The sequence below is a fragment of the Diadema setosum genome, chromosome 16 (assembly GCF_964275005.1).
Source record: "Diadema setosum chromosome 16, eeDiaSeto1, whole genome shotgun sequence".
NCBI classification, from domain to species: Eukaryota; Metazoa; Echinodermata; class Echinoidea; order Diadematoida; family Diadematidae; genus Diadema; species Diadema setosum.
Genome location: NC_092700.1, coordinates 22,022,520 through 22,036,654, shown reverse-complemented (window position 1 = coordinate 22,036,654; position 14,135 = coordinate 22,022,520). Strand labels below are relative to the sequence as shown.

The 14,135-nt window shown below is 38.1% G+C and overlaps 1 protein-coding gene across 1 annotated transcript in view; it reads right to left on the bottom strand.

Moving 5' to 3' along the window:
- Positions 1-8,216: 8,216 nt before the first annotated feature.
- Positions 8,217-14,135, bottom strand: part of LOC140239915 (gamma-aminobutyric acid type B receptor subunit 1-like) — a 29,670-nt gene continuing 23,751 nt past the window's right edge. The window contains exons 12-16 of the mRNA XM_072319731.1: positions 13,923-14,042; positions 13,118-13,295; positions 11,369-11,517; positions 10,492-10,641; positions 8,217-8,875 (exon numbers count right to left, since the gene is read on the bottom strand). Coding sequence (XP_072175832.1) covers positions 8,726-8,875; positions 10,492-10,641; positions 11,369-11,517; positions 13,118-13,295; positions 13,923-14,042 — 747 coding nt within the window. The 3' untranslated portion in view covers positions 8,217-8,725. The remainder of the gene's footprint in view (positions 8,876-10,491; positions 10,642-11,368; positions 11,518-13,117; positions 13,296-13,922; positions 14,043-14,135) is intronic.

The window sequence follows — 14,135 nt, the reverse complement described above, 5'->3', positions numbered from 1 at the left end:
GGGAAGCACAGCCGCGTCTAGACACCCAAAGACGAGAAGCATAATCGGCTGAAAGAAAAACCGCTAGACGACAGATTGAATTTTGGTTTCGAGTGTCTTATCTTATAAATGCATCTGGTCACATGACGGTAGGTATGGTTGGCAGTTCTTTCCCGCTCATTTCTACCATAGCTTTACCGTGTCAACAAAACATTTGTATCAGAGTAGCAGCCCGGCTATCGTCGTTTACAACAAGATGTTTTCATGGTGGCCGACGAAACAAATCCACACGTTTTGCGTTTCAAAGCACGTTTTTATGGTTCTGAGGACGAAAATCAGTTTCTTGTATCTTGTATCTTTCTTGTATCTTGACATCTTTACTGACGATACACCGAAATTTCCCATTGTTAATATTAGATTTGATTTGGATTTTATTCCATTTCTGCACTCTCACAAAGTATCAAACATTGGACAAGTTAGAATGAACATATTATACATAACCATGCATCAATATGAATTTATATATAAGACACTTCAAGAAGAATAAATGAGTTATCCCCACCCCGACAGGAAATTAGGAAAACCATAAACCAAATAAACAACAAAGATGTCTCTCGAAGAAGAGGAAAAGGGTAGTGCCCTTGACCCCCTCCTTGGCCACCTGTACCTTAAGACTGCGTGACATTTATGTTTTGCGGCCATTGTTATGTCTTATTGATTTAACTACGTTTATAGTATTATAACTGTCTTCTGCAAATAATTATATGTGCATTGATGTATATTACGTTCGTCCGTTGACTATTGTAACATAATGACTTAGAGTAAAAATTTCGCTCATGACTAAATAATTTTTGTTTCGTTGATCCCTCGACATCCGCTCGGTACTGTTTTATGCTAATAAAACATTATACAACCCTCGTTCGTGATGCCATCCCGATTTTCTGCTTTAAATTGCGATCACATGGTCACTCCTGTCTATCAGATTACGTGACATTCAAGGTGGTTTCTCCAAAAGAGATTAGGCTGTTAAAATGGCAATAAAAAGTGAGAGTGCATCCTCGCTTACTTCCCTGAAAATGAACTGTTGAGACAGCTGCAATACGTGGTGACAGTTTTCATTAGCAGTCGTAAAAGATAGTAACAAGGCACTCGACTGACAATGCATTCTAGAGCACTTTTTAATCACTTTGTATGGTGTCTGCACTGCCATCAACTGTATAATTCTGGTACTCAAGTTCCGTAGTTACATTGTAATATCAATCTTTAGTTAATCAGCAACTTTATATGGACGTCAGGAAATGTCCAGTCTTCTACGAATGATAAGGTCTTATTTACACAGGGTAGCCTTTTCAGTGGTGCCACTGCTGTATCAGAGGGCCCTGCCATTATTATTACCCTTGCCAGGTATACACCTGGGTCGAGAGGGACATGGTGGGTAAAAGCATCTTGTCCAAGGACGTAAACACTCGGTGGGAATCGAACTCGGGTCCTCTGATCGTGAGTCTGGAGTCTCATCAGCTAAGCCAAGACGCCCCCTCATTTCTATTTTTTGTTTCTTTGATTTGTCTATTGTGTTGTGATTGTCTCTGTTTTTACACTGTTTAAAAACCATTATGGTGCTTGATTTTGATTTTATGAGTGTATATGGATAGGTATATAACGTAGATCAGCATATTCAAAAAATACAAAACTTTCAGATAGATTTACCTGGATATATTCCATGGAGATAAACAGTATACTCTAGCAAAGGTATAGAGACAATCTTAAGTTATAGCGACACTGAATATTATATCTTATACATCGTATGTGCAACTGCTCAGAAAATCAGGGAATTGCATTCGAGATAGTATACCTAAACTGTTGCTATCCCTATACGATCTTTACAGAGAGCAGAATTAAAGAGAGAAGAAAAATAAACAACAATAGCTACACTCTCTCCGTAATTAAAAGGTTTTTTATTCCCTTCACTCATGAGATAGAGTTTACTATGCAGTTTTCCAAGGTGCTTTATGTACCTCTGGCACACAAAACGATTGTACATAAATGAAGAGTTTATTTCCAAAAGGGGCTAAGTTCATTTTTAGTACTTTGGAGAAAAATAATTTGTTTGTGAGAATTTGTACACAAGTGTATGGAAAACTTAAATGTAATTTTGCGATAATTTCTATTCAAACGGTTGCGTGGAGTTGATTTTTTTTTTTACAATAACTAACTCAAATGGAATTCTGTGCAGTGATGCTAGTAACTCAATTTTCGTCAAAAATGGATCCACCCCCTTTTCCAAATAAGCTCTTCAAATGCATATCAAATGGAATAGAATAATCGAATCCAAGAGATAACTGACTGTTACATCTGATGTAAATTATCTTCCTTTCGCAGTGCCAAATGACCTGCTGCGTATTCCTTTTCACCTTACTTGGCGTGGCAGGTAAGGGCAAAACGCATATTGACTTTCAAAAATAAAGGCTGCAGTAATGAGCAATACATGTTCAAAAAGGGGCATTCCAGACGATTTCCATAATTTCAAGTCATGCAGTACACAAATCGACAGCTGAATATGAAGAGTTTGTTTGCAAAAACCGATAAGTCCATTTTTGAAGATTTTGAAGTACCGTCTCTTTCATAAAGTACAAAATAATACCTTTTAAATGATATATTGGTCACTACTTATAAAGGTATATTTTTGAAGTTATGGTCAAAAGAAGCACAAATTTTCTTATTATTCTCTTTATTTTTCCTGACCTTTAATGGCAAATATCTCCATTTGACAAATATGGACTTATCGGTTTTGCAAACAAACTCTTCATATATAAATTTATGGAATTTATTGTGATTTTGAGCAGAGAAACCAATACTCTGAAAAATAAAAAAAAAATCTTCTACAAATGACACTGAACAGTGTTGATGACATAGAAGCCTCACTTATTTCAGAAACGCAGCAGTGTAATTCCATTACAATTCTGCTTGCATCTGTGCATACCTTCTTCTTTATGTTCTGTTTCCTTGAGAACCAACTCATGCATTTTTATGGTGAGGCTGCCATATCTATTCATCACCGTTGTTCATTGCAAATTGTTATAAATTTCGGAAACATTCTTATTCCTCATCTTAATCACTATAAATTCTGAAACTCTGTACTCAGAACTACTAACTTATATCGTTGTTCAAAATGGAAAAGTCTGAAAATCATCCGGAGGTCTCCTTTTAAGACACGATAGAATGGGGAAATGTGGTGCGGTGGAATCGGTCTTCATCGCTGCCAATCGGGCCAATTTCGCTGCCAATTTCGATTTTGAAAACCACTACTCTATCACCCCATCGCCCGTCAGGCACATGTCAGCAAAAGTGTACATCAAAGCGTACGCTCATTAGTAACGGGCGACTTGAGTGCGAGACTTTTCCGCTGTTTGTGTATTTACATAATGGAGAGCAGGGAAAAAGCGTTACACAATGCAGCCGAGCCAGACCAGCCTTCCCATTCCATGGCATCCCCAGTGCACGCCACCGAGTCTTTGAAGGGATCATAATATGATCCCTTCATTCCTTCAGTTAGGTCTCAACCGAAACTATATTATAGTTTCGGTTGAGACCTAACTTCAGGTTTCTAACGTTGTTGTTGTGTTGTTGTGTTTTTTTTTGTGTGTTTTTTTTTTTGGGGGGGGGGTGATGAGAAACCTCTCATGAAGTGTGAAAGAGCATGTAATTTCAAAAAGGAATTCAACGTTTATTTGATGAAAATTGGTTTTGAAATGGCTGAGATACCCAAAACAGAGCAGCCCTAATAGAAGGTGGAACCCACCTTTTATTACGATCGCTTTGTTATATACATTTTTGTTTTTGATATCTCGGCCATTTCAAAACCGATTTACAACAAATAAACTTTGAATTCCTCTTAGAATGATACGCTCTGTTCTATTTCACAAGTGGTTTCTTGATATCTTACAAAGAAATAAAAGCCCAATCCTCATCTCCACTAATACTATACCATCCCTTTAATCATTCATAAGCAAAGTCTTGGGATTGCTAATGCGAATTTCCATACAACGGACATAGAAGCATTAGAGTTTAATACATGTATAAATTACTCACTTTGTCCTTTGTTGAGCAGGCGCCATTGATTGATTTTATTAGAAATTTCGAAAATATCGGGTTTAGCACGCTACGGACCCTCACTTTCGCTATCGAGTTCGATCAATGTTTGAACCAAGGAGGTAGGCGAACCCAGTACCTCCTTGGTTTGAACAGGGTTTACTCGAATTCCCTTCAGGCTCATTGAGGCTCTCTAAATATCTAATATTCATCTGAACAGGCAACTGGTGATTCTCGGCAACAATTAAAAAAGCTTTTGATCAGAACTCTCCCTATCTCTATTTTTTATTTCGATTTCCGTGTTTCTATTATTTCTAAACAGACAAACATGAACTATGAAAAGACAATAGACAAATATGAAACATAATCATAAAACAGTTTGTTACGGTAATACCGAAGAGCGGAACATCAAACAATTATAAATATAATTATAATTATAATACTGACGACATACAGAATGTTTCCATCTTCAACCTCCATCTGAAGGTCCAGTTTGCCCTTATTAAGCACACTGGAGGATATTAAAGGGAATGTGCATCCTTTTAGGTGCCGTCTGAAATTGTGATTGTTTGTCAGGGGGATGTCCGGTCTCTGTGATGGACGTGGCCGGCGTTTGTCCATGGATGTTTTCGGCTCGTAGCAACCGCTTCGTGCAATCTACGCCCAAATATGCCTACCGTCACAATGCCACTGGTGACGTCACAGTGCCCGAGGAAATCCGGAGCGAGAACAAGTTGGCATGCTCTCTTCCAGGTAAGCAGAGCTTTTATCTTGTATTAGCACAACTATACTCTCTACAGTCTACATACAGACAATGGTTTACGGAAGCTCACATTTAAAGGGATGATGCAATTTTGATTGGGATTGGGCTTCAGGTTTCCATCTTTTTAATGATTATTTTTGGAAATAATGAGAACACTCTTTGAAATATAATAATGTTTAATTCTAAGAGCAATTCAAAGTTCATTTGATACAAACTAGTTTTGAAATGGCTGAGATATTCAAAACAAGTCCGACTAAGTGCATTTGATGGGGCACAAGAAATGTATTCCTTTCAACAGTTCAAAGGGAAATTTAACACAAGCACAAAGTATACATTCCTAGGTATGAAATGACAATAAAAAATATGAAGTGCAGTGTTATGCTTACATTTAAGATTTTTGTATGTGTTTACCTTTATCATTCTCTCCAGGCCTGGGCCTGTTGCAGAAAACTTTTTTTTTTTTTTTTTTGCGCGAGAAAAAAATCATGTTTCCCTTTAATGGAGTTTTTTCCTGTGTCACAATCAATGGAGGAACATTAACCACGGCTTTCATATCTTGGCAGAGATTTTCTCAGGTGATTCTTTTTTTTTTTTTTTTTTTTTTGCAACAGACCCCATGTGTGTGAAGTGTTCCTAACAGGGACATTATGCCCTAAAAACATGAATTTTGTAAATGTTATTTTTTTTTTACAGAGTTTCATGTAGTCAAGCTATAATGGAGCGTAATCTAGCAGTGACATCGGTTCTTATAACTGATCACGAGATCGATATGGTACTCCCCACCCCCTCTCTCTATGTGTGACTTTATTTCTGTGTGTGTATGCAGCGTGTGAACCAAATCCGTGCTTACACGGAGGCACGTGTCAGGAAACACTGGACGACTATGTCTGCCTGTGCCGAGATCCATTTCATGGACAGAGATGCGAACTTTGTAAGTTTCTTGCAGTAATGCAACCATGGAAGTCATAATAAGCAAGACTGTCTGACTGCAACACTATAATAGGCGTTAGTGGGTACGGGACCGTACTGCGCATAGTAAAGGTTTTTTATTTTGTTTTGTTTTTTTCGTCAGAATTGCATTCGATTTAAATGTGCAATCATTAAATTTATGTCGATTGAATTCGAACGTTCAAAGTGCAAAGATGTGCATGTGCTTATAAAGTGGACATGAAATTGGTATAGGGACGACGTTGAACGTCTACGCAGCTGGTAGGAAATTGAATCACAACTTCACGTCGTTGTATTGAATAAGTTTCTCTCTAAATTGAATGAAATAGAATTTAAGAGAAATGATACCAAAAAAAGAGAGTAATGCTCAAAGAATAAAAATGTGCCATTGGCAAGACTGATTGGAGCAGAGCTTGAACGGAAACCATATGAACTGGACTACCTATTCATGACATTGAATGCAAATCTGATGATATTTTGCGTGAAGCGATAAAACGTTAGAAATGAATGTTTTCACGAATGAATGCCTCTATGAAAGTACACATTAAGAGCTATGTTCTATTTAGTTTGCCAGACGGGATGTATAGGCACATACAGTGAGTTACGCATTCTTTGAACTGGCATTTGCCATATTATTCGATGGCTCAGCAGCAACACATCCTGGTTCTATTATCTGCATCAGTTGTAGCGCATGGTGAAAGAGTATGAAGGGGTGGCTCGGAGACAAAGAAGTATTGTGCAATAATTATCATAATACCAGTATTGGAATCTTCAAATCCCAATCAAGATGTTGTAACTTGTGTTGACCAACCGCAGTATGTCAGAGAAGGCGTAAATCAATTCTGTCTTCTTTTTTTTGTTGGACTAGCATAGTAAGTCTATCTTCAGAGATTATCGTGCAAGCTGGATGTTTATTATTAATTTTCTTTCACGACTCAAAGACGATTGTTCAAAAGGCTGGCAGTTTCGTTCCCTCGATGGGGAGTCCTGCTACACATTCGTCGTCGAGCAGAGAGTATGGACAGAGGCGAGAGACAACTGTATTAAGCAAGGAGGACACCTCGCTGCCATAGACACACCGGAGGAGATAACGACCCTGCGAACTCTACTCGAACCTGTGTTCGGCAACATGACGGGCATTTTGGTATCCGTCGGTCTGAACGACCGCGAGAAGGAAGGCATGTACACCTGGAGTGGTTTCGGAGGTACACTCCAGCTGAACGACACCATGTGGAAACCGGGGGAGCCAAATGACTTAGAGGGTACTGAGGATTGCGTCATATTGCGCTTCTCCGCCGGTTTCATCGATGTCCCGTGCGATACTGAATACTACTACATTTGCGAATTCAAGCCGTAGCTCTCCGTTTGTTGCGGATATAGATAAGCAAAATATGATAGCAATGTATAGACACTCAACGAGAGGAGAAAGTAGGCCCTACTTTTTCAATGGAATCGGAAATGAAACGTCTATTGTCACTTTTCTCTTTTCCACTTCATGGCCAATTGATATACCACCTCCCTGAATCGAAGAGTATACATTTACGCTCTTTTTCATGGTATGACATTGTCAGCGACATTTGAATGCGTAAGGTAACGGTCATGGACGGAGGTGTGCAAAACATGTACCCACTGGACACGATACCTCAACATCAAAGTTAAATTTTTGTTAGTTTTATTTTGTTTTGGTGGCTTTGATTAGGAAACACCGTCACATTCTGACTATTTTCGGCCTATTCCTTTTTCTTTCGAACTCACGATGCAACGATTGTAAACCATGCAAACATCCCCATGTCAGACAGGGTAGGCCAAATCAACTTAATAAGAACAGAGAGAAATATTATTGCTGAGTGAGGAAACCCATCTTTAAAGCAATGCTAAATGGTATGGCTGGAAAGTGAAAACTCTACAGGATATGACTGAAAAAATGGAAGTATTACATACGAAGAAATCATTAATACTCTGTTAGTCCACTTAAACAATTAAGGAACCTATTGAGCAAAACCCTCATATTAATAGAGAAAGTACAGATAAACTCCTCAATGATACATGGTATTGTGTCTGTGCGTTTGAACGTCAGTGTTGTTATCACAGACAATACATGTATACCTAACAGTTGATCTGCTCAAACATCTCGTTATTCTTATGGTTATTCTATATTAATGCCGAACTAAATGTAAATCAGGTCAAATCGTGCTAAACCATGCAATGGTGCCAAAATCTAGCGGTAGAATGTCGAAACTAATCTGTCTTAGTAGCATGACTTGCGTGGCTTATTGTGTGCACGACTTTGACTTTGGCAGTGAGTAATTAACCGATTGCAAAATATCTAAGAGCCAACACTTATAACAACTACAGAATGAGCTATTGCAAGAAGGAGTCTGATAATGCGGAGAAAGTATGTCAGTGAAAGATTTTTATTTTTTATTCAATCCTCACAGAAATAGTAGATATTGTATGCTCGTCAGCGATCATGCAGTAAAAATGATACGCACAGCACGTTGTAGACAAAATACTACAGTTCGTATGCTTGCTGTCCTTGTTTATGACTCCACTCCTTCTGAGTCAAGTACTGTGTATCCATGGCGACGCTCCATCGATTTTTGTCGCATTTTCAGCCTTGCGATATGTTTAGGCGAAAGTCTATAGTCATGCGCAATTTTCCAGAGGTCCTCACGTGCCGAGCAAGCGACTTGGGTGTGTCAAAAAAGAACAAAAAATCAGTTACCATAATTTCCTCTGGGTTCTTGCACAAATGAATTTCGATGTTGTAGTGATAAATCTGCATTTATTTTTGTCCATTATGTCCATACACCAATAAAGTGCTCCTGTTTCATGAAATAAGAGCTACCTGATTTTGCAATCGCGCTCAGTTGGGGTCTTTTGGATACCCACAGGGCACAGAGTGAAACCCATGATGGTTCAGCGGAGGTTCCCCCGGGGCTGTCCTCACCTAGGCACGGTGCCCGACGGACCGGCCTGGGCCTTGTCAGTGGTCCATACCGTCTCCTTGTCCTCACTCAATACGCTCGTGCAGTCTTCCCTTGTACTGGCCGACGTTATGACACAACTCTCCAGTTCTCTTATTCTAGTGTCTTTCTGTATTACACAATTTTAAAAATGAGAAGTGACGGGGAAAACGAGAAAAACAAGGAGGGAAAATTATATTATTCGTGAGGTTCTCCCAGCAGAAGAGTTGAACAAGAACATGAGTGACATGCGCTCTTTTTGAAATTGTGGTTTCTAATTTGTGCTATTAGTATGATCGTTATATTATGTAGAAATTCAATAACAGTGTTTTCCTTATTATCATTATAAAAAATACTTATTTTATTTATCTTTATTATAATCATCATGACAGTACATCTTTGTAAGATATACGTATTTTACATGAATGCATTGCTTTTTAATTTTTTTAATCACCAGCAATGTGCCAAAGGGCCAACATCATTGAATAATTTGAGTGAACTACACTGTATTTGCACACAAATACCTCGTCATCAATAATGTTTGTAGAGATCACTCTTTCGTGCAACTATTTACGGCGAATTTAGATGTGTTCCTAACATTATGTCAAACATGCACGCTTTTGTTCAATCACCTCATGAACTGAGACATAGTGTACATGACTGAATGCGTACAAAGTAACAACCGAACACAGTGTAGTGAAAGCATCAAATAAAATGCTTTTCATTGATGAAAAAAAAAAATCTTTGTTATTGCATAATGGATAGTGTCTTCCCAACTGTATCATATCTACGTGTGATAGTCCTTGTGCATACGGTTGTATTGCATTTTTTTTTTTCCAGCAACTTTGTGAATAATGTGTCACACATTGTGGGTCGGAGCCGGACGCCTTAGTGTGTTTTTGCAGATGCGTTATCTATTCAAATGCTGTTTCATCACCGTCATCATCATTGTGACAACAGAGATAATATTGTAACACATTGAAAAATATCGTACTTCATTAAAATACAAAAAAAAAGAATAGATATCTATTCATTAATTTCTTATGCATGTATATTTCATCGATATGTTTTCACTGAAATAAGGAAATGATACAAGGACCAACTTTAAACAGCAGCCATATAAAATACCTCAGCCATCAAACGAGATATCAGTTTACTGAATGGACAATGAATACTATACATTGATTCAGAAAAGAACACATGGGTGGACGAAAGCATAATCCCCTATTCCACAGAGATTTCTTTTTTTTTTTTCTCATCGGTCACTCGTCAGACGACAGGTCTGAGATTGACTCGATAGTCCACCAGCACAGAGAAGAAATCTATATGGAATGTATGTATTATACCCACATTCCGCAGATATTTTTTTTTTTTGTTCTCATCGGTCACTCATCGGAAGCAAAGTTTGTTGCGTCCGGCCACCCACCGAGGTGTATCGGATGGCAGTCTGATGAATCCGACTTGTGATGGTCGACCATCGGGTCAGTGTCAGACACGCCAGTCATGATCCGATGAGGCAAGATCGTCCCATGAGGACCAGGCACGACATGGCTGAGATTAACTCGATAGTCCACCAACACAAGTCGGCTTCATCAGACTGCGGCCGGATACACTTCGGTGGGTGGCCGGTGGAAGCAATTTAAACAGACTTTAATTCTGACGAGTGACCAATGAAAAGAAATCTCCATGAAATAGGGGTATTAATGAAAAGCTGTCCGAGGCAACGATTTTTTGAGGGATACAAACCTTGTCGAGGCGTTCCTGGAGATTCTCTATCCGATCGCTCAGCATCCTGACTCTCTTGTCGTGCTCGGACTCGCAGCCGTGGTGACTCTGACTATTACCCATCGTCGAGAACATCGTACCCTTCGGCTCCACTTCGTTTCGAACTCGGAGCTAGACAATAAGGAAAATGATAATTGAACTAAAATATCATTGTTTTGATAACAATGTCTTCTGAGAGTGTTGCAAATAGCCATTACGTATAAAAAAAGGAAATATTTTTCATTTTCGTAAGAGATTAGCATCTTTGAAATTCTTTTGCGTAAAATACATTCTATCATCAGACTGTGGGCAATTGTGAAAGCTTACTATATATCCATTTTAATTAAGGCCATGAATGATGTGATTTTTTTTCTTACTCTCGAATTTCGATAACAAGTGAAAATAAAAGTTTGAATTTGAATTTGAATGTTGTACTAAACGTTTATTTTATTACTTTGGAACCTACAAGCTTGGCTTTTTAGTAGGTTCCTTATATATGTCCTTGCACATTTGTGCAATTTATCTCAAATTGACTGTTGTTTTAAACATTTTTTATTTCAAAATCAAATGGAATATGAAACCTGAATATGAAATGTGGAATATGGAACATTAATGAAAAACATGTTATTTTTTATCACAGTAAAGTACGTCATGTTAATCACATCTGTTTCGTCTATAACACGCTTTACCATCACATGGGCACGTTTCATGAACATGTTGGAAACATCGGCAGAAGATCATTGGCCAATAAGTCATGTAATCGAGATAATAGTTGAGTTGTGGCGTCGCACCGGCCATACAACATTTTCCCTAAATTAGAAATAATTTTCCCTGGGAGTATTTATGTTGATGTCGTTACCTTTGGCACAAAAACCATGCACAGAGTTAAAGTCGTCGCAAAGAATATGAACGTGGCGATGATGGCGTAATGTGCGTTGACGTCGTCGAGCACGAGCGAGACGGGAAGGCCAACGAAAGAGAGGACGACGACGTTATACACACTCATGCCTAATGAAAGAGACAAGGTAAAAAAAGAAATCTGCAGTTGCATCATCCCGCTGTATTAAATGCCGATAACGTTCAATGAAACACATAACGTGAAAAGATACTTAATCATTTTTGAAAATGAAAATGGAAGCTAGATAAGGAACGCTGAATATCATTTATATTTAAATCATTTTTCTCCATATGACAAATTCGTTCTGATACAATCCAACAAATCAATGAAATAAAAATGTATATCAACATAATTATATTCAAAGCGGAAGAGATAAGGAGCAAGTTCATAACCTAGACGAAACTATTTGTTTAAAACATTTGTGACGCTGGAAAAGACAGGCCCACGTTGAAGACAAGCTTGTAGAGATGTACGTGAGCCACTCAATGAATTGAACTTACAAAAAAAAAAACAACAACTAAAATGTTGGAAGCACAGGTCGACCTCGATTATCCGGCCATGTCGGATTGGCCGGAATTGGCCGGATATGGGAGACACAATGCTAATGTATATAGCTGCCGTCCAAGCTGCCGTCCCAGTGCACTGGCAGCTTGGCAGGTAGCGTACCCCGCAACGGTAGTGTAATCTATGCTAGCCTGCGCAAAATTGTAGTCCCTTCTTCACAAAAATAAAGTTTATCTTTATGTGAAAATCATACATGTTTTACCTCATTAGATATTGAGAAACCTATCATGCACATCTTATGAAATTAGTGAAATAAGATCCATGAAACTCACTGTTTTTTTCTCAATTTTTGGATGAAAAAAAAAGGCCTTCACTGCGTGGACGCGTCCGGATAATAGGGATTTCCGGATAAAAGGAGGCCGGATAATCGAGGTCGAACTATACAAAGTTCTCTCTCGGTCACACACACACACACACACACACACACACACACACACACACACACACACACACACACACATACAGGCACGCAAACGATCGGAGAAAAAAAAACGAAGACAGGACAAACAGCATGAGACATCGGGAAGGGGCAGTTAGAGAAGGAAGGAGCAATTTCTGAATCGAAATGAAAAATTCGATCGCAAAAGTAGTTCACTCCAATTTTGTCAATTTCAGTATATTTATAGTTGCAGGTGTTCAAAATCCAAGAATATGAAAATATAATATGGGATATTTCAAATCATAGCTTCAAGAATATTCCTTGTTACGTAACGACTGAGGTATCATTGAAAGTTTTTGCTCTATATCTAAGGGACTTAATCTCAAATGTTTGAAACGGCCCTTAACCCATTTTCGATAAAACTCTACAAATATAGTATTTGGCAGGTGGAGCTGTTGAAGTCAAGAAACTGTCATGATATGCCAAGAAATCAAGTGATGCTTTGTGTGATAAAAAAAAGCATCAGACAAAAAAGAAGGAAAGAAAGAAAGAAAGAGAGAAAATTGGAAAAAGGTTCACCTTCTGTATATCTCTTCATATTTCTTTGTTTGAAATAAGAATGTGTTTGACTTTAATCCTTCCTTTGAGTTGTAGTTTTTTTGAGCGTTTATAACATTATCATGGTCAGTTAGCTTCTTGGTTGTTTATGTTTTGGTTTACTTATACTGAAGGGTAAAAAAAAAAATAACATTTAGACTATGTCTCACCTATATATTTGGAATCATTAAGGGCAGGGACGGTGACTTTCCGAGTCTCCCAAGCCAGAAATGCCCCGAATACCAGAAGAAGACCATTCAGAACCAGCTGACTGCCGTTCCAGTAGACTACGTAACGAGATGTACACGTCCTCTTCGTCAAGATCAGGACTACATCTTCATCTAGATTCTTAGCAAAGAAAAAAGAAAGAAAGAGAAATGAAACATGAACAGGTAAAACCAGAAAAAATATTCGTCCTAAACAAAGAGAGAGAATAAGGTTTAAGGACACAGACTTACACAAATTCAATTCAAATCAGTTCAATGTTCAAATTTCAGTTCAATCACATATGTTTGTTGTCGATACATATTCCAAGAAAACAGAAGGTACAATGTATTACAACAAAATATGCATATACCTATGGAAAGAATCGTTCAAAATGACACAAATGGACACAACATCATGGTCATGATATGACTGATGCTACTGAAATCCGGGCGGAAGAAATGTACGTGAAGTGACTGCAAAATTTTATGTGAATTATGACACAAAAAAAGCATGTACAATGTAGGCCTATCTGTATATCTTTACTAACATTTCCCTATATATATATATATATATATATATATATATATATATATATATATATATAAAGATAAGTTGTTTTGTTTTTTTTTTGTTTTTTTTTTTTGCTTGCTAGCTGAATAAACCTGGAAGTGACACCACAAACTGCTTTGACCACCCCCCCCCTTGGATTCCTGGATCCGCCAATGATGAGTAATCTTTTTTTTTTTTTTTTCACGATGTCTCCTATACCTGTCTGCTGATCTGAATGTTCAGGATGATCGGGTCAAAGATTTCTCGACATCCGAAGACGATGATGTCTAGAATCACGAGCACAGTGACCATCCCATACAGCTGATAGTCTTTGATCATCTGAGGAACGCACATGGGGACAAGAAAAAAAAAATCAATTACAACAAATGCATGAAAGTTAAAGGGATGATACAGTTTTGGTTGAGACCTGGC